Source organism: Callorhinchus milii, unplaced genomic scaffold, assembly GCF_018977255.1.
Source record: "Callorhinchus milii isolate IMCB2004 unplaced genomic scaffold, IMCB_Cmil_1.0 Scaffold3, whole genome shotgun sequence".
NCBI classification, from domain to species: domain Eukaryota; kingdom Metazoa; phylum Chordata; class Chondrichthyes; order Chimaeriformes; family Callorhinchidae; genus Callorhinchus; species Callorhinchus milii.
In genome coordinates, this window is record NW_024704744.1 from 52529588 (window position 1) to 52549527 (window position 19940).

General features: G+C 41.6%; 1 protein-coding gene across 1 annotated transcript; it reads left to right on the plus strand.

The window, feature by feature from the left end:
• The first annotated feature begins 465 nt into the window (after window positions 1–465).
• rpf2 (ribosome production factor 2 homolog) lies at window positions 466–14800 on the plus strand. The gene is given in 11 exon segments (XM_042333612.1): window positions 466–570; window positions 2377–2509; window positions 3658–3695; window positions 5505–5544; window positions 6718–6727; window positions 6730–6798; window positions 8574–8650; window positions 8753–8852; window positions 9746–9848; window positions 12015–12159; window positions 14082–14800. Coding segments are annotated over 11 exon segments (924 nt in total). The 5' UTR covers window positions 466–547; the 3' UTR covers window positions 14268–14800.
• The last annotated feature ends 5140 nt before the right edge of the window (window positions 14801–19940 follow it).

The window sequence follows — 19940 nt, forward strand, 5'->3', positions numbered from 1 at the left end:
GTGCTTCGAGATGTCTAGAAGACGTGAAAAGCACTAAATCAAATGCAAGGATTATTATTAAAATCCTGCAGCACTATTCAAAAAGAGAATGGAGTTTCTCCTGGTGTCTTGGCCAACAATCCACTAAATAAAATTGGTTACTCACTCCATGGCTTTGATGGGATGTTGTACAAAAATTGACTGCAGCCCACAAATTACATAAAGACATCAGTTTATAGTAAAATCCTGTGAAGTGCTTTGAGACATCTTGGTGCTATGCCAAATGCAAGGATTATTATTTTCTCTATCACACACTCTATCTCTCTCTCCATCACACACTCTCTCTCTCTCCATCACACACTCTCTCTCTCCATCACACACTCTCTCTCTCTCCATCACACACTCTCTCTCTCTCCATCACACACTCTCTCTCTCTCCATCACACACTCTCTCTCTCTCCCTCTCAGGCCCCGCCCTCACGCAGTGAGTCAGAGGAAGTGACGTAGCGCAGTGGTTGCCGTTGGCCTCGTGTGTTGGAGCTGAGTCTCGAGTGTCGGTCTCTGTGAAGATGAAACTTCAGGACCAAGTGATGTGAGTTATGTTATTGCAGCTCCGCAGGTGGGGGTTGGGGCCGAGGGTTGGGGTCGGGCCCGGCGCCGGGGTTGGGGCCGGGGGTTGGGGCCGGGGGTCGGGGCCGGGGCCGGGGTTGGGGTTGGGGTTGAGGCCGGGCCCGGGGTTGGGCCTCGCTAAGCCGCCCGCAGCTGGAGAGAGTTCGCTCGGTTCTCGGCCGGGCCTAGTGCTACACACCGGCCTGTGCCGTCCGCGGCCAGGGGAGGCCTCGTGTGGACATATATCCCCAAAGCCTGGGGATGAGCTCGGGGTGGGGGGGGGTGTGCCCGGGGGGTGAGCCCGGGGTGGGGGGGGTGAGCTCGGGGGGTGAGCCCGGGGTGGGGGGGGGGTGAGCCCGGGGTGGGGGGGGGGTGAGCCCGGGGTGGGGGGGGTGAGCCCGGGGTGGGGGCGGGTGAGCCCGGGGTGGGGGGTTGCGGGTGAGCCCGGGGGGGGAGGGGGTGAGCCCGGGGGGGGGGAGGGGGTGAGCCCGGGGGGGGGGTTGCGGGTGAGATGGTGCCTGAGTCGGTCAGGACCATGACTGGTCTGCAGGAGGTTTCCTGCTGCTGATGCCCAGCCAGAGGCCTCTGCCCGCAGGGTGTAGGACAGTGGCTGGTTCCTCCCCTGGCCAGGCTGAATGGCCTGAAATAAACACTGCGGGGGGGAGAAGTTACATTCCTCAGATTCAACATAATCAATTTTATAATAATAATAATCCTTACATTTGATATAGCGCTTTTCGCGTCTTACAGACGTCTCAAAGCGCTTCACAGAATATACTGTAAAGTGAATTGACTGTACATTTGTGGGTGAACGCAGCAGCCAATTGCACACAGCAGTGTCCCACAAACAGTTGTGGATTGAGTGACCAAATTATTATTGTTTTTTTCCTGAGGGATTATTATCAGCTGTGTGGAGTAAGGAAACTTGCCCAAGGTTTCACTCTGCCGGGAATCAAACCCAGGTCTCTCACTCGCAAAGTGAGTGCTCTAACCACTGAGCTACAGAACTCCACAAATAGCTTCAAATGACTGAGAAAGCAATGGTGTTGCAATAATAAATAAAATAATAAATAATAAAACCACCCATGATAGCTATTGCTGTAGTACGGTATTAAGTATTGTTTTTAGTACTGGCTCAGTCGGTAGCAATCTTGCCTCCGAGTTGGAAAGTTGTGGGTTGAAGCCCATGTTGGGACTTTGAACTCTCAGTCTTGGCAGACACTTCAGTGTTGGGAGAGCGCTGCATTGTCAGAGATGACGTCCGTTGGATGAAATGTTAAACCAAGGTGTTGTCTGCCAGTTCAGGTGGATGTTAAAAGATCCCATGACCCTATTCAAAAAAAATCCTGGTATTCTATGCCACAACACGCCCACCCAATAAAATTGGTCAACCACTTCATGGTTGTTTGTGGGACATTGTTGTGTGCAAATTGACTGCAGCTATCGCCTACAAAATACACAGCGCTGAAGCGTTTTGAGACATTCTCCTCCTTTGAAGGGAACTATATTAAATGCAAAGATTAATTAGCTAAAATATATACAAAATATAAATAAAACCTTTTAAAATATCACTAATTTTCTATGTTCTTTCTTGGTTTGTAATATTCTTGTTATTGTGTCAGACATTTGTGAGTTCAAGGACTATTTTGATTTAAGAATATTGAAATATTTCAGAAGTAGTCTCTCTCATTCTCCCCCCTCTCTCCATCATTCTCTTGAACGTGTCTGACATAGCATTATTTTATGTTGTTAACTGGAGCTATGATATTTATAATTTTTATATTATTAGAAAGCCCAAATCAAGACGGGCAAAACGATTTCTTGAAAACCGAGCACCCAAACTCATTGAAAATATCAAGAATGCCATGCTCATCAAGGGAGGCAACACCAATGAAACGGTGACCCAGGCTCTGAAAGATATAGTGAGTATACACAGCATGTCATGTTTGCAATGCATACTGACTACCTGATTCATTGTTTAGTACTAGACAATCTTGTAATTGTTTTACGATTGTAAATCTTTCATTATGGTAACAAGCAGAATCATTAAAAATAGCTGGCATTAAATAAAACTGGTCCATACGTCCTATGGTAACATAGAGAAATAGAAATATACAGCACAGAAAGAAGAAGGCCATTTGGACTATTGAGTCCACACCGGCTCACAGGAGACGAGGAGAACAATTCAGTCGCACTTCCTCATCCGCTACGCTCCGAACGGCTTACACATTTACACATTTGATGTTGAACGACAGATGTATTTCAAAATGTAGAGTATTAGAATCAAAGTTTTATTACAAGGTGTAGATGATCAGCTACGCACTTGTAAAGGTTGCAGTTGGATTCTCTGACTGTTCTGCTTCCAACGATTGCTAATAACTGTTATTTCTTGTATGCTATTTTTGTCCACTACAGAACCCTGAGACCAAACTGATCTTATCCCTAATCTAGAGGTCCTCTAAAGGTCTTTGGTACCAGTTTCTTGCAGTACATTAAATTAATGAGCATTTTGATTATCCATCAATATTATCAGGAGTTCTTCATCTTTCCTTGAGTTCTCTGTTGGTCAAGAAGACCTTAGTAAATTTTACTCAATCTCTTCTATCTTTTACTAATTGGGTACTGGTACTAAATCTTACTATTTGGATACTGGTACATTCTATCTCTATGTAACACATTCCTGTGGTAACACCTTGCAAATGTGTACACGAGTACACATTACAACTGGTCAGTAATTGGCTTGGCCTTCTCTCTGTACCTTATTGTGGTAACTGTTGGAGTGCTGGCACGTCTGACACCCCCTGCCGTATCCCCATCAAACCCCTCTCTTTCATTTGCATATTGTTTATATTTTATCAGATTCATAATGTATCAATTAAAAATGGATCTGTGGGTGCAATTTCCTCCTTTTTCTCAGCCAGTCCAATACTGTTTGATTTCACTAAATTTAGTGTGACAAAATGGGCTGCTTTGAAATAGGATTTCTGTAGCTTTCAAGTTTACATGTCTTGTGCTGTCTGAACAGGTTCAGATGAATAGGTTTGTAATAACTGGTTTTTTTTGTTTATAGTATGCTCTTAAGAAGCCAAATGCAGTCCTTTATAAGAAGTAAGTATCCAAAAGTACTGTAACTGGTGCAGTTCAAGATTTCCGTTGCTGCAGTACATACTGTACATGCTAGATGGTCAAGCCTCTGAATATTGGAAAATCTCTCGTTCCAGATTTCCAACTACAGGGTATAGCAAGGCTTTGTTTATAGCATCTTTGCTTATGTCCGTCAGACAATCCAGTTCAAGATCCTGGTCCTCGCCTACAAAGCCCTCCATAGCCTTGCCCCACCCTACCTCTGCAACATCCTAACCCCCTACCAACCCGCCCGTTCCCTCCGCTCAGCCGGCTCTGGCCTGCTCCATGTCCCCCAACCCACCCACCCCACCATTGGCGGGAGAGCCTTCAGCCACTCTGCCCCCAACCTCTGGAATTCCATCCCCCAGTCACTCTGCCTCGCCCCCTCCTTAGCCTCCTTTACGTCCTGCCTCAAGACCCTCCTCTTCGACCATGCTATCGGCCACCTCCATTCCCTCCTCCCCCCCCGACCCCAGCTTGGGTCTGAAATGCTGTACACTGTCCAGCGCCTTGGGACGTCCTCCCGACGTGAAAGGCACTACACAAATGTAATCTTCTTGTTGTTGTGTCCTGTAGACTTGCTTTAACCAGAAGTGCACCTAACTGTGGCTTCTGAGTGCTAATCAGCTGGGATGCAGTGCTTAAAAAAAAGGTGACTTCTGAGTTAAAAGGTGGTCACTGATGTTGGGATGTGGGAAGAGTTGCTGATGTTACTTCCTCCACATGGTGTTTTTTTCTTGTACATAGCAGGCAGGGCATGATGTCAGAGGCACTTTCTGCAAGTAGCAGAAAGTGGGGTTAGCAGTATTTTTTGAGCTTCACTTATAACGTAGCCACTGTCATTGAACCCAGCCAACGGGATTGCTCTGTACGTGGAGTGATGAGCTAGGGAAATTTTGGTTACTCTGTGGTCAGAGTAACAACATAGCAGATCATTATCAAAAATGCATTTTTAATAAAAGTGCAAGAGTTCTGAGATGGTTGGAATGAATAACATTTAAATGGGTAAACGTTTGAATTCTACCTACTATATATTTGACTACGCTAATTCAATCGTAGCCAAAACGTAACAATCTCCAAAAGATGTATTATGTTTCCCACATTTTATGATGCGTTGCTAGTTTCATTGATGTAGTCACCACAATGCATGTTTTTAAGATTATAAACCTTGTGTCAAACTGTTATGTTCTAATATTATTTCTCATAACTAGAATATACTGTTTATTGTTGCCCTTTCATTTGCTCTTCTGCATATTCTCTGAAGCTATGGTTTTCAAAAATATACATTTTGACAAAAATCTTATTGTAATCAGCATGATGGTGGCAGCACTCTAATTGTCTTAGAGCCCCCTCGGGCTAGGAGGGGAAAATTAGCCAGAATTTTCACTTTTAATCATTATTCAGTGACCCCTATCTTCAAGGTATAGAGGTTAAGCAAGTATAGTATTCAGTTTAGTTTTAATATCCCCTGCAGCTAGAGTTTGCTAATGCTGTTTGGGTTTGCACGTGAAGGATAAAATGTTGGACCTCTGACATTGTGTCGCCCACAAAATGTACAGTCAATTCACTTCACAGTATATTCTGTGACGCTCTTTGAGACGTCTCAAAGACGTGATAAAGCGCTATATCACATGCAAGTATTGTTGTTATTAATCCGACAACACCTCCCTTCCCTCATGGTTTTCCGTTCTTCAAAATGCACGTCAATATGAGGGAAAGGTTTTTAAACAAATCGTATTCGCTTTCTGTTTGTTTCTTTAAAATCTAACATTTAACATTTTCTTCCAACAGAAAGAATATTACTCGGCCTTTTGAAGATCAAACCTCATTGGTGAGTTTAATGTATTTTTGGAAGTTTACACGCTATAGACTAAGTATTGTGTTTCTGTGGGCACAACAATATTTTGTTCTATTTTACGATATATAAAATGACTATTTTCTTTGTTGGGGGGTGCTGAGCATTTTTTTTAAGGTTAAACATGGGGAGGTCATGGTATTGTATAAAGTGTGTATTGCAGGAGATTATTTGGGTCCTAGGAAACGGCAATTTTAACATTTATCTAAAATTTTTGGCAAAAAATTGATATAAATCCACTCTTGGAGAGATCTGATATTTAAGATCAACAAGATCTCGGAGTCCTGCTGAGTTGAGGTCAGCTGCAGGATCAGTCATTTTTTAGCTTCTGTCTAGACATCATTGAGGAACAATCTGTTCCCAGATGCACAAGTTATTTTCATTCTCATCTATCTCAGCGCATTCACTTTGTTTCTTCCAATGGCTTCTCCTCCTGCCCTTGCACTGTCGCTTGCAGAATTTTTCAGGGCTCTATCCTTCATCCTCTCCTTTTCACCATCTACATGCTTTCACTTGGCATTGATCATGCTATCACCTCTGAGTCAGAAGGTTGTGGATTTACACCCCACGTCGGGACTTGAGCTCACATAATCTGAGCTGACACTAATTCATTGCTCTGGGTGTGTTACAATTATTGTTACTATTATTACATAGTTAAATATCAACAAGACTGCTTTGGTCTTATCAGCACCTTTTCAATTTAGGTGCTGACCACATTGCTCACACCATCTCACAGAGCTTGTGCGGAACCTCAGTGTCTTGTTCGACCCTCACCTGTCCTTCAAGCCCTACGTCTGGGCTCTCACTTGATCACCTTTCCCTCCACAACTTTGTCCACCTTTCCCCTGGGCTGCCAAGGTCACCATCCATACCTTCATCATGTCCAGGATTGATTTTTCCGTTACCCTGCTCTCTGTCTGTCTGGCTCCTCCCTACACAAACTGCAGACCCATACCCAGAATATACGCAGTTCTGGAGTCCCTCTTGCATTAGTCCAGTTTCGCTCTGTCCACAGAAATGTACAATAAGGAATTGGTCTTTCACAATAAACAATATTTTTGTAAAAATTGTATGACTTGTTTAATTTGAGATTCAGTAATTTTGGGATTTCTCATTTTGCTAACCTAAGTGATTACCTTTTGTTCACAGGAATTTTTTTCTAAAAGTCTGATTGTTCTTTATTTGCGTTTGGCTCTCACAATAAAAAGCGACCGAACAATTTGATAATAGGTAAGATGTGCAGCTATGTTGTGATACTTCAGCCCACTGCTCTTGTAAACCATTGAAGCATATTTCTTCCATTGAGTTGCTTAACAAAAGCATTGCTTTTGAATAATTGGAAGAGAGAGAAGCAGTATTGATTGGAAGCACAAGGTTTGGTACTTTTTCCCCGCATCTATATAATATAAAACAAGGTTGCATTTTTCCTACTTAGAATTTTGTTGATTCAATAAATCTTATGAACTGTGCTCAGGTCACTGATAACAATAATAATCCTTGAATTCGATATAGCACCTTATCATGACTTCGCAACGTCTCAAATCACTTCACAGAATATACTGTAAAGTGAATTGACTGTATATTTTGTGGGAGAAACACGGAAGCCAATTGTACACAGCAGTGTCCCACAAACAGTCGTGGATTGAGTGACCAATTTATTATTACATAAGTTACTTTGGTGTTACATAAGTGTCATGTTGAGGAAAGCTTGAGGGTATTAATTGCCATCTGCTACCTATTAGATCTTTTAAAAGAAATTATAATTCCTCCAGCCTTTTTGATTGTATTTTAATTTGTGAAGCTTTTGATGCCTCATTGTGCTTCTTAGAGGAGAGTGCAGCGAAGCTGTAGTAGTTCATCAGCAACAGTTTAGAAAATACTTATAATCTTTGGATTTGTTATAGTGTCTTATGTCATTGACGCATCTCAGAGCACTTCACAGGATTTTACTGTGAAGTGTAACCTTATAATAATCCCTCCAAAAACAATAATAAATTGGTCATTTTCAATCTACGACTGTTTGTGGGACATTGCTGTGCGCAATTGGCTGCCGCGTTCGCCCACAAATATACAGTCAATTCACTTTACAGTGTGTTCTGTGAAGCGCTTTGGGACGTTCTCCTGACGTGAAAAGCGCTATATCAAATGCAAGGATTATTATTATTATTTCTCAGCAAACTCAGCAGCCAATTTGCACACAGTAATGTCCCACACGCAGCCATTTAGTGCACAGTCAATTTTATCTGGAAGATTGTTGGCCAGGATACCGGGAGAACCACCCTTCCCTTTTCTAATAGCATAATGGGATCTTTATTATCCACCTAAACAGGGAGACTTAGCTCACCATAGCATCTCATCCCAATAATGCTGATAATATCTTAAAAGTCCCCATAGCGGGACAGGAACACACAACCTTCTAACTTGTAGGCAAGGGTGTTACCAATTGAGCCAGGCTGGCACAATAAGACAAGGAGGAAAGGGGCCATCAGGAAAAAATTTTTTAACAGAAAAGGTTGTTAGGATGTGGAATGCAGAGGTCGAGACAGGATCCACATTAGCTTTCAAGCGGGAACTATGTTCTTTCAAAGAGCCAGTTGGACACAATGAGCCTTATTGCCTCCCCTGCTGTGAAGTTTTATATTTACAATGAAACAAAGTCTGCCAATGATCTTTCTATATAGAAACAGCTGACCTTTAAACTGAACCTCTAGTTTAGCCCACACACTATATAAGCATTCTCTTAAAACCTACAATGTAATCAAAGCTTGTTTTTGATTACGACTTTTTGTAGGGGATTTAAATGCACTGAAAGTGACCCAGATTTAAGATATGTAATCCAAAGACTAAGGCCTACTGTAAGCACAAGGCATTTCTATTTCATTTGCAAGGTCAAATTCTATCACCAGTGACCTTTTTTATAACTTCAAATTTATAAAGTGTTTTAATTTGGTTATATTCGCATAATTGTTTTTCTTTTATTAATAGATTGTTTTCTATCTTTAAAGGGCGCATGTTTGATTATCATGTTCTAGATATGATTGAGCTGGGGATTGAGAAGTTTGTTGGTTTGAAAGACTTTAAGGTAAAATCACATCACAATTTTTTTTTTCCTTTTGAAATTCTTGTGGCCCAATGGGCTAATTCAAGCAATTCAGCAGACACATGTTTAGCTTTTGTTTTCTAGAACAGCAAGTCGCCAGAGGGGACCAAACCTATGCTGATTTTTGCAGGTGATGATTTTGAAACGGACAATGATCACAGGAGGTTAAAAAGCCTCCTTCTTGGTAAGTATATTGTCTTAATAATTATACTATTTGTATTGGGTTGAGAAGAGATTAGTACTTCCTAAGCTTTGAATATCCTACTTTCACATTGCACTGCTTCTTGCTCCAACTAATTCATTTTCAGAGGTTGAAGGATATGAAACCTGTTATTTCTTCCTTTTCTCCCTATAATTTTGCACTTTTAAACTAAGCATGATGTCACCTAATCAATTCATCTTGTTTCCTCTGCTACTCTTTTTACCCTTTACCGATGAACCATGGTCATTCAATTTGGTTGTCGATAAAGTAACCCCATCTTGATCTGGGCATTAGAAGTTGCAAGAGTAACGCACACCTATTTCCCCCATTCTCTTTTGCCCTCCTTTTCACTTTGGGGAAGAGCCTGGATGCTGGCTCACGAACATTGCCCAGAGATAATTGTCAAATATGTTTCAAAACTTGTCTAAAGACTTGCCTCTTTGACTATGCCTTTGGTAATCTCCTCACTACTTTCTCTTCCACCCCCTCCCCCCCAGTTCAGCTCAGGCTATCACTCAGTATTTGTAAAGCGCTCCCTAAGTGAAAGGTGCCGTATAAGTGCAAATTGTATTTAAATCGGCATTCTGTAACACATGTTGTAAAACTGATGTACTATTAACTGAGTAATCTTTGGACAAAATAATCATGTTACTAAGTAACCAAGCTATCAATCCATATTGAATGGTTTTCCAAGAATAAGCCTGCTTGTGTTTTATGGCGTAAAGTGGAAAGCTAGATAATGGTAATGTGATAAGCAGTAAATGTTTAATGTGTAAATAAATATTTGATTATTATGAAAAATGACCAATCATAAAGCGATAAGAAAATGTAGCTTAATTTAAAGGATGTTTCATTTCTTTGAATGTACTTGCAAGATTTCTTCCGAGGCCCTACGGTACACAATGTTCGTTTGGGTGGCCTGGAACTCGTCGTTCAATTCACAGCTTTGAATGGAAAGATCTTCATGCGGAGTTACAAGTGAGTTATCAGCAAATTTACTTTAAAGCTGATCAACTATCTGTGGCCTCAACCACTGTACAGTACTGCAACACACTTGTCAATTTTAAGATTGCAAACAGATTGAAGTCAAAACAAAAGAGAGTTGGTTGGCATAATCTGTTTTTGACTGAAATGTTTGCTCATTTGGAACATGGATTCAGTTCTGCCCTGACTGATGAGATGAATCTTTGCTGGCTGCTGAGTGAAATAATTTCAACACCGTTCTTAGTGATCATAAAATCAGAATTCAGAAATTCCTGTAATTTGGCGTTTGACTGTTAATATAATAATAATAATCCTTGCATTTGATATAGCGCTTTTCACGTCTTCTAGACGTCCTAAAGCACTTCACAGAATATACTGTAAAGTGAATTGACTGTATATTTGTGGGCGAACGTGGCAGCTAATTGCACACAGCAATGTCCCACAAACAGTCATGGATTGAAAATGACCAAATTATTATTGTTTTGTTTTTTTGAAGGGATTATTATTAGGCGTGTGGAGTAAGGAAACTTGCCCAAGGTTTCGCCCTGCCTGGAATTGAACCCAGGTCTCTCACTTGCAAAGCGAGTGCTCTAACCACTGAGCTACAGGACTCCACAATCTCAAATATCTTTGAGAGGTCAAAAGAGTAGACAATGTCAAAATATCACATTGGGTACAGTAGGGGATGCGTCATAAATTTGGACAGAATAGAATTGCAGTGCATTTTACCTACTCAATGTCTGACCTGAAACTGCATGGAGGTGTCACTGAGTGCCAAAGTTGAAAAGTATTTAGCAATATTCGTAACATCCCTCACCTTGTATACAATTACAGCCCAAAAAACATGATGATCTGGCTTGCTCAAAACTGGAACACACTAAAACAAATAACATCCAGTCAGCTTCAGGACGACATTTAGGAAGATTGGTTAATTTTCATATCTAGATATTTAGTTCTGTAGGCAGCCCCCAAAGGAAATGTCATAGTTCAATAGAAACAAAATGCAGCTTTGTGTAGTTTTGTTGTGGGGTTGGTTTGTATAACAGCCTCATTTTGGAGGTTGTAGCAGCTCTGAGAGCTCCCAGGAACCTTTTAAATCTGAACTGTATCCACAGCTACTTATTCTTTCCAGGGCTCAGATTATGCATACTACAGAACTACCAGCAGAGGGCATTACAACCCTTCATGCTGAAAGTCAGAGCCCTTCCATTATTTTCTGGTTTATAAGTAAGCACATCTCTGTAACGCTACAATGTAAGGAATCTGGCCTCCAAGGAATATGCATGTGGTGTGTATAGTGAAGAATTAGTTTCCACCACATTGGAATAAAAGCCTAGTCAGCTCATTGCTTTGATAGCTGAAGATGCTAGTAGTATTATCATTTGTCATTAGTTTAACATTTCCTTTAAGAGGCCTCTCCTGGTCGCCTAGTGGGTAAATGCAATGCTCCTGCGTTGGGGGTGGGAGGGGGAGGGAATCATCATTGCTTCCCACTACTAATCACTATCCAGAGACCCTGCTGGAAGGTGTGGTACTGAATTCCAGGAAAAAGGAAAAGAAACAGCTTTGGTGGAGGGGGGAGAGATAAACTTGCAATGAAATGTAATGAAATGGTGTATCCTGTGAAATCTCCCACTTTTCTAGTGAGATGTGTATTTGGGTCCTGTACACAATTACTGCTGTCAGACTGAAGAAACTGCAAGTCTTTTTGATCACAGAATCAAATGGATACATCTATTGTTGAATTACTTTTATAGTCAAAATACTGCAGGTTTTCTGAAGAACTTGATCTAAACCATATAACATGCTACTATGTTATGACCTTCCTGGGTAAACTCAGGCAATTTTGTTAATTCAATTTCTTTTAAGTTAGTTGATTGAGACAAGTATAGGAAGTTGTCAGGGTAGTTGTCTGAATGGTCTTCACTGCTTCTCGTGCTGTGTGTTTGTGCCAGGATAACATCAGTTGTGAGCACCGTAGTATTTTCATCTGACTGCATGAAGCAAAGTGGAACTTCAAAATCTTGTTCATTTTGTGCAAATGGAACTGTGGCATAATAGCACTGTTGCATAATTTACTTTGATATGAATATTAGAACAGCAAAGTGTCATTTGCTCGGATATCCAATTTTAGCTTCTTAAAGTCTGTTTTATGCACAGGGTATTGATGAAGAAATCAGGCTGCAGAATCCCTAGGATAGAGCTGGAAGAAATGGGACCCTCATTTAATTTTGTGCTGAGAAGAACACACTTAGCATCTGATGACCTCTACAAAAAGGCCCTTAAACAACCAAAGGCTCTTAAGGTGAGATGGGTAGACAATCTTAAGCTGTTGAATTTCCAAGATGTTGAATTATGAAACTTGTCTTGTGATTGCATTTGTTTAACTATGATATAGTTTTACTATGGTCCTTATAAGATTGGATGTTTTTTGACATAATTTGAGCATTACAGCAGAGCCCCGTTATAAAACATTAGCTGGAGTCCATAAAATGGCAAACAGTGTTATAACGGCGCAATCATCGATCAGCACTTTTGCATTCACTTGGCATATGCACAGAAAAACAAAATGCTGACTGGTGTGGGGGAAACCAAAATGACCTATTTCCAACCTCCATCATTGCTTCCTGTACTCTGAATGCACTTCTGGATGTGCTGTTGGTGACCTGACAATGTGACATTTTGGCATCCCGTCGGTGTTTCATCTGTATCTGATCATGTGATGAAACCGCAATGGATGGGCCTGTGTTGTTTGGGTAAGGAAAGGTCAGGGTCCAAACCCCACACAGTAAATGATCCCATGTTCTAATGAAGCATTTTTTTCCCATTATTTAACCATATTTACTCAAGGGCAGAATTTATCATACATTTTTGCACTAATATTACATTGTTCTACATTACATTATATAACTTGCTCAAAATTAAACTATGAAGAGCCAAATGAAATATTGAAGCAAACCATTTAGATTTTACATAAACATTCTTGTTTTCGTGGGAGTAGAATAACTAAATGCCTTTTATCCCTTCTCCACTCAGTTCCAATCTCAGAGGTGAGCTGTGTTGGCGAGTGGAGGTTGAGATGAAAATAAATCTGTCCACTTGGACTCACCATGCTCTGACTCAAACTAGCTAAGAGTAGCTTTAACAGTGGCTCGTTAGAGTTATATGGCCTGAAAGGGGAGGAAAAATAGGGTGCTGTCTCATTGAAGCAGTGTTCTCTTGTAATATTTGTCTTGCAAAGTAGGGGAAGGGATAGGTTAGCTGATCATAAGTTAGCATAGGTAGAAACGATTGAAAATCTGCAGCTTGGTATCCCCTTGCAACTGAACATAGGAACAGGAGGAGGCCACTGAGCCCTTTGAGCCTGTTCCGCCATTTAATTAGATCATGGCTGATCTGTGCCTCAACTAATCCTTTCACTTCCAATTTCCCGCTTTCTCCCCAAATCTCTTAATACCCTGACCTACCAAAAATCCATCAATCTCTCTCTTGAAGGTATGGATGGATCCAGCATCCACGGCCTGGTGGGGGAGAGAATTCCAGATTTCTACCACCATTTGAGTGAAAAAATGCTTCCTGATTTCACTCTTAAATGGCCTGGTTCTAATTTTAAGACTATGCCCCTTGTTTTGGATTCCCCCACCAGAGGAAATAGCTTCTCTGTATCTACCCTATCAAATCCCTTTATCATCTTAAATACCTCAGTCAAATCACCCCTCAACTTTTAAAACTCATGGAAATATAATCCTCGTAACTTAACCCTTTTAGGCCTGGTAACATTCTGATGAACCTACCTTGGTAAGTGTAGGGAGGGAAGAGAATTCAATTACATTTTCATTTACTGCTGAAAAATAGTCACGAAGTTCCATTATAATAGGCAATAAAGTGTAAGTATCTGAAAAAGGAGAAGCCTAAAACAAGAGCATAAATTTCAAGTAAAGCCTGGTGAAAATTGTTGATGAAGTACATGGAATCGTAAAAATGTTACCCATTAAGGTCATTCTGCATGTGTTGTGCTAGCACCCCACTAGAGCTATCCGAAACACTGGTCCAGCGCCTTGAGACGTCCTCCTGACATGAAAGGCTCTATACAAATGTAATTTTGTTGTTGTAATATTGAATTAAATTCAGACTTGGGTTGCTCTGGGCGAATTTGTTTCGGATGTAAATGTATGACTAGCAATGATGTGGAAAGAAAGCAATTCCTATTTATTTTGTTTGTTACAGGCTAAGAAAAAGAAGAACATTTCCCAAGATGTGTTTGGTACAACATACGGTCGAATCCATATGCAGAAGCAAGACCTCAGCAAACTGCAAACAAGAAAATTGAAAGGACTGAAAAAAAGGAAGGGAGAAAAGGATGCTGGGGATGGCGCGATGGAGAGTAACTTGAAGAAAGCAAAAGTAGAGTGAAGAGACGATTGCAAAATGGAAGGAATCTGGGATTTTCTGCAACTATATCTTGTTGATACAAAGCTGACTGTTTATCATCTGTAAACAACTGTTGGATATCTAAAATACCAGTCAACCTGTTGACTAAAATAGACCCACTAGTTTTGTCATCATGTAGGCTTAATGAGGATAGTGTTTCTGAGAAAAAGGGGGATTTTTCCCCCCCTCCTAATTGTATTGAATACAGGATTCTGAAAATAATTTTCTAAGGACTGTTTATATTTGGCAAAAAACTTATCACATTTTGTGATGCTCCTTTTGAACATGGCCATGCAGTAGACACCTTAAATACTTTTATATACTTGCAATGATATTGCTTATTGCCTGCATCTCCCTCCAAAGGCCATATAAAATTTGTTCTCAATTTAGAGGACATTTGGAATATATATCAAGTTCATTCCATGAGTTAGGAAAACCTGAACTTTTGTATGATGGATCAAAAGTATAAAAGTGTCCCTGTTTGTTCAACACATGAAATAAATATTGTTTATTAATTTTTGTGGTCATCCAGTTCACTACAATTATATGCTAAACGGACATGTTGAGCCATTGATGATACCATAATGAACTAAACAGAACTTTGCTGCTGAAGTTTCTTCTTAAGGCTTGAAGGTCCATCTTTGTGGAAAAGAAATATTTGAGAGAAAATGTAAACTTGGAATACAAACCATCAAGATTATCCTAATTGTATATTTTGAACATTACTGTATAAGCAATTTTTATTTTGTGACTGTCACTCTGGAATTGTTCGGTGTTGAAGCTGAGATCAACTCCATAGTGGAGTTCCAGAGTCAGCTATAATACAACTGAGATATGCTATTTACATATCTTTTGCAAATTAGACCACAAAAGGTCAAGACCTTGAAGGTAGATGCGTTAGTTGCCATGGATCTCACATTTTATACGTAATGTACCAACCAAGAACTTTATGCAAAAGTTAATTCTAGATAAGGTTCCAAGTAGGTATCTCCACTCATCCCAATTTGAATCGAATTCCTGGAAAAGGACATAAGAGAAGTATGAAACAGTCCGAAGATCTGGGTTGAATGTTTGGGAGAAATTAAGCACTGCCTAACTGGACTATATTCTCCTTGGTAAGGTAGCTGTCCTTCCTCCCCACATCTGGTCCCTGACCAGGACCGCCACCTTCTGCCTCCACTACATTGCCCACCTCCAACCATACCTACCCCAAATGCAGCTGAGACCGTCGTACATGCATTTGTCACCTCCCGCCTGGATTACTCAAACGCGCTCCTCACTGGTCTCCCCAGCTCCACCATTCAAAATATCCAACTCATTCAGAACTCTGCCGCCTGCATACTAACCCGGACCAAACTCCATCCCCACATCTCACCAGTTCTGACCAGGCTCCACTGGCTCCCCATCACCAAATGGATCGACTTCAAGATCCTCACACTCATGTTCAAATCTCTTCACTCTCTGGCACCTCCCAACCTCTCTGACCTCCTCACTCACCAATCCACCACCCGATGCCTCTGCTCGACTGGCACCAGCCTCCTGCTATTCCTGCGCACCAGTGCCCCACCATCGGAGCCACTACGCCACCAAACGCTGGAACTACGCCTCAATCCCGCCGCCTTACCCCCTTTTTCAAATCCAGCCTGAAAACCTTTTTGAGTGTGCTTATGACCACCTACCTCTGCCCTCCCCCCACCCAGCTTGGAGTCAGGCTCTGTCACTGTTGAGCACTCTGAGACGCTACCCTGCATGGAGGGCGCTATATAAGTGCAAGTTGTTCTAGAATCAGTTTGTTGAATTCCCCATTTATCAAAATTATCAGGGATCTAATGTTGGAAGATTTATATGGCACAAATGCTGTTTCTCAACAAGTATTGTTTTGATTTGGTGAGTGGAATAACCTAGTCGTAGCAAAAAGTCAGGTATGGATTCCTTTTGGGATTTTTACTTTTAAGTCAAATTAATGATGTATTCTTGAATTCAACGTTGATAGATTTATTCAAAACAAAGAATAGAATATGTAAGACTTGTGTTCATTTATTACAGGAATTTGCTATGTACAACTTAGTTTATGCTTTTGCACCTTTATTTTATAAATCATCAACCTTGCATTTGATATCGCACCTTATTTCATTGAAGGATCTCAAAGAATAAAGTATAGGTTACTGAGCTTGAAAGCAAATGTGGTAGCCAAGAAGGGAATTCTCTCTTGGGTATCTCCCTCATGTTTATATTCCCTCTATTCCCTTCTCCACTCATATATGTTATAGTATGTTATGAGGCAGTAGGGGATAGGGGATTAGATGGATGGGGGCTCCTGTAAAATATAAACAATGTTTCAGTTGTGTACAATGGACTGTAATTCTATGAAGAAATGGCCCACAAAAAGTGAAAGACCCAATTTTTTTTAATCTGGGAATTGTTGACCAGGACATCTGGAGAAACTACCTTCTATTTTAGCATAGTGCCAAGGGATCTTTTTACATCCACCTAAACAGACAAGACAGAACCTCAGTTTAACTTCTCATCTGAAGGACAGCATCTCTAGTAAAGCAATAGTTTCTTGGGGGGGGGGGGGTGTCATCCGGGTGTCTGACACATGAAGAAACTCATCACCATGCTTAAAAGTATCCAAACCAAACTGAGAATCCCACCTACACATGGAAATCTCAGAGATAGATTGTTGGAATGGCATGCACACTCTTGCTGGAGGAACACATCCTCTTTACCTAACTGGATTAGGTGCAGGTTGGCAAGAGCCAAGGTTTGGGGACCCCAGAGTGTGTATTGGGGACTCCTGAGTGTGTGTTGGGGTACTGCTGGAGTCTAACCAGTTAAAATCAGCATAGCTTGTCATTGAAAGCATTGTCTGGCTAGCTTTTCCGTTGCTTGTCCAGACTCCTCCACCATTGCATTGATTGTCAGCTGGTATAATGTCTGACCAGTGTCTGTTCGTCAGGAAAGCTATAAATGAATTCTTAAATAAACTCACAACGTCTAGGTTAATTAAACAAACCAGAGTTAGATCAAAGTGTTCTTAATTAAAAGGCTGGTAAATATTTGATACTATATTCAAGAACAAGAAGAGGGATCACATTTTGTACTGCAAAGCATATTATCAGCATACATCATAAGCTTTGTTCGCTGCTTCTTGTTTTTATTCCTTTGATGATATTGGAATACTGCTGAAATAAAAATAGTTGACCAGAATTACTTGAAAACAACAATAACTGCAATGTTACAAATTAAAATGTGGGCTATTTGCAGTCCTTTGATTAATTGATTGTGTTCAACCTTAAGAACAGATGTCACAGCCATCTGCAGCTAACTGTATCCTTATCAACCAAGGACTATAAAGATGTATTCACGTTTAACCAGTTCAATGCCTTCTCTCTGTTCAAGCCACCACCAGTGTGTGGCTATTTCACTACAGCTGATACCGATTATGAAAAAACGATTGTCTGAGCACTGAAATTCCTCAATATGCTTGGTCACAGTTGAGTATCAGTTGAGACAGGCTCCCCAACAGACTAGTACAATAGTTAGTTATAATTATAATTCAAAGATCTTTGAATTATAATTGGCTATCAAGATTAGTCAGTAGCAAGAACACTGCAAGAGCTCCCATCTTTTCTGGGTCATTGAGTTCCAAGTGTTTTGGCCAGAGCTCCATGAAGCCCAGTAGGTACATTATGAATGGGTACCAATCTGGGAAAGAGCCATGTCAAATTCTCCACGGAATCAGTCTAGACCCATTTTATCACCTACTCTGGCATTATGCCAACCTATAATTTAACACACACTGAAATCAATTGAGTAGTTCCTTGAGTAGTTTATTAAACAATTATTTTAATAAAGTGGATGATCTTTTCCATTTTCTCCCTTCTTACCAGCAGGTGCCTTGTTATGACAGAAGAAGTTGTCTAGGACATCAATCATACTGGATTATGCTTTTGAGCAGGAATTCCACTTTTCTGCTTCAGTGGATGTACAACTACTGACTTTTTCCTTGTAGGATTATGCTGCATCTCAAAAACATATTGGCTGTAAAATGTTTGCTCTAATCAACTCAAGACTGCAGTAACTTTCAATTTATAATTCCTGATTTTATTTATTATTATTACATGGTCTCAAGTCCAAAATTGAACCCATTAGGATAATAGTGTTGGTAAAGTTTAATTGGTTACTTATGTTTAGGGTTGATGTTATTGACCATTGCCTCAGTGATTGTTAGAAATCAAAGATTAGGTGCAATGTAACTTCTTTCTTGACCAAGGGAAGGAGGCAATTAGCATTTCTGAGATAGTGGGCTCCGTTCTTCCTGTTGATCACTAGAAATATAAACAAGCACAACTAAGATGTAACTAATGTTTAACAAAAAAACTCCCAAGCAAAACAAGCTGAACCAGCATGATATCTAATTGTTTCTATTCTCTCCCCTCGTTCCCCTTCCCCCCAACTTTTGGGCACTCTTTCTGTGGAACAGAATTACTACCACCCTCTGTTAACAGCAGAAACAAGATTATATTTGTATAGCGCCTTTCATGTTGGGAGGACGTCCCAAGGCGCTGGTCAGGGTACAGCATTTCAGACCCGAGCTGGGGTCGGGGGAGAAGGGAGGGGAGGGGAAGGGGGATGACTGATGGCATGGTCAAAGAGGAGGATCTTGAGGCGGGACTTGAAGGAGGCTAAGGAGGGGGTGAGGCGGAGTGACTGGGGAATGGAATTCCAGAGGTTGGGGACAGAGTGGCTGAAGGCTCTCCCGCCAATGGTGGAGCAGGTCAGAGCCGGCTGAGCAGAGGGAGCGGGCAGGTTGGTAGGGGGTTAGGAGGCCGCAGAGATAGGGTGGGGCGAGGCCATGGAGGGCTTTGTAGGTGAGGACCAGGATCTTAAACTGGATCCTCTGAAGGATAGAGAGCCAATGGAGTTGGGAGAGAATGGGGGAGATGGGGTCATGGAGTTTGGTGCGGGAGAGGACACGGGCTGCAGAGTTCTGGATTATCTGCAGCCTGTGGAGGGAGGAGTTGGGAAGGCCGACAAACAGGGCGTTTGCATAGTCTGGAGGTGATGAAGGCATGAACAAGAGTTTCAGCGGCCTGAGAGGTGAGGTAGTGGCGGAGTCGGGCGATGTTATGGAGGTGAGGGAAGGCAGAGTGGGTCATGGCTTGGATGTGGGGAAGAAAAGACGATTGAGGGTCGAACAAGACACCAAGGTTCCTGACTGACTTGGTGAGTTGAAGTGTGAAACCATGGAGGTTGATGCTGCCGGAGCCTGAGGTGCTGAGGCACTGATGTGAGCCAATCAGGAGGGCCTCAGTCCTGTTCACATTCAACTGTAGGAAATTTGCCCTCATCCAGGACTTGATGTCTGACAGGCAGTCTGTCAGGACAGCAGTGGTCCTGGAGTTGAGGGTTGAGGCAGAAAGATAGAGTTGGGTGTCATCCGCATACATATGGAAGTTGACCCCATGTCTGCGGATGATGTCGCCCGCCCAACCGCCTCACCATCGGCAGTTGAGCCTTAAGCCTCTCTGCCTCCAACCTATGGAACTCTATCCCACATTCCTTCGCCTCGCTCCCCTCCCTTGCCTCCTTCAAGACACGCCTCAAAACCCTCCTCTTCGACCGTGCCTTCGGCTACCCTCTCTGCCCTCC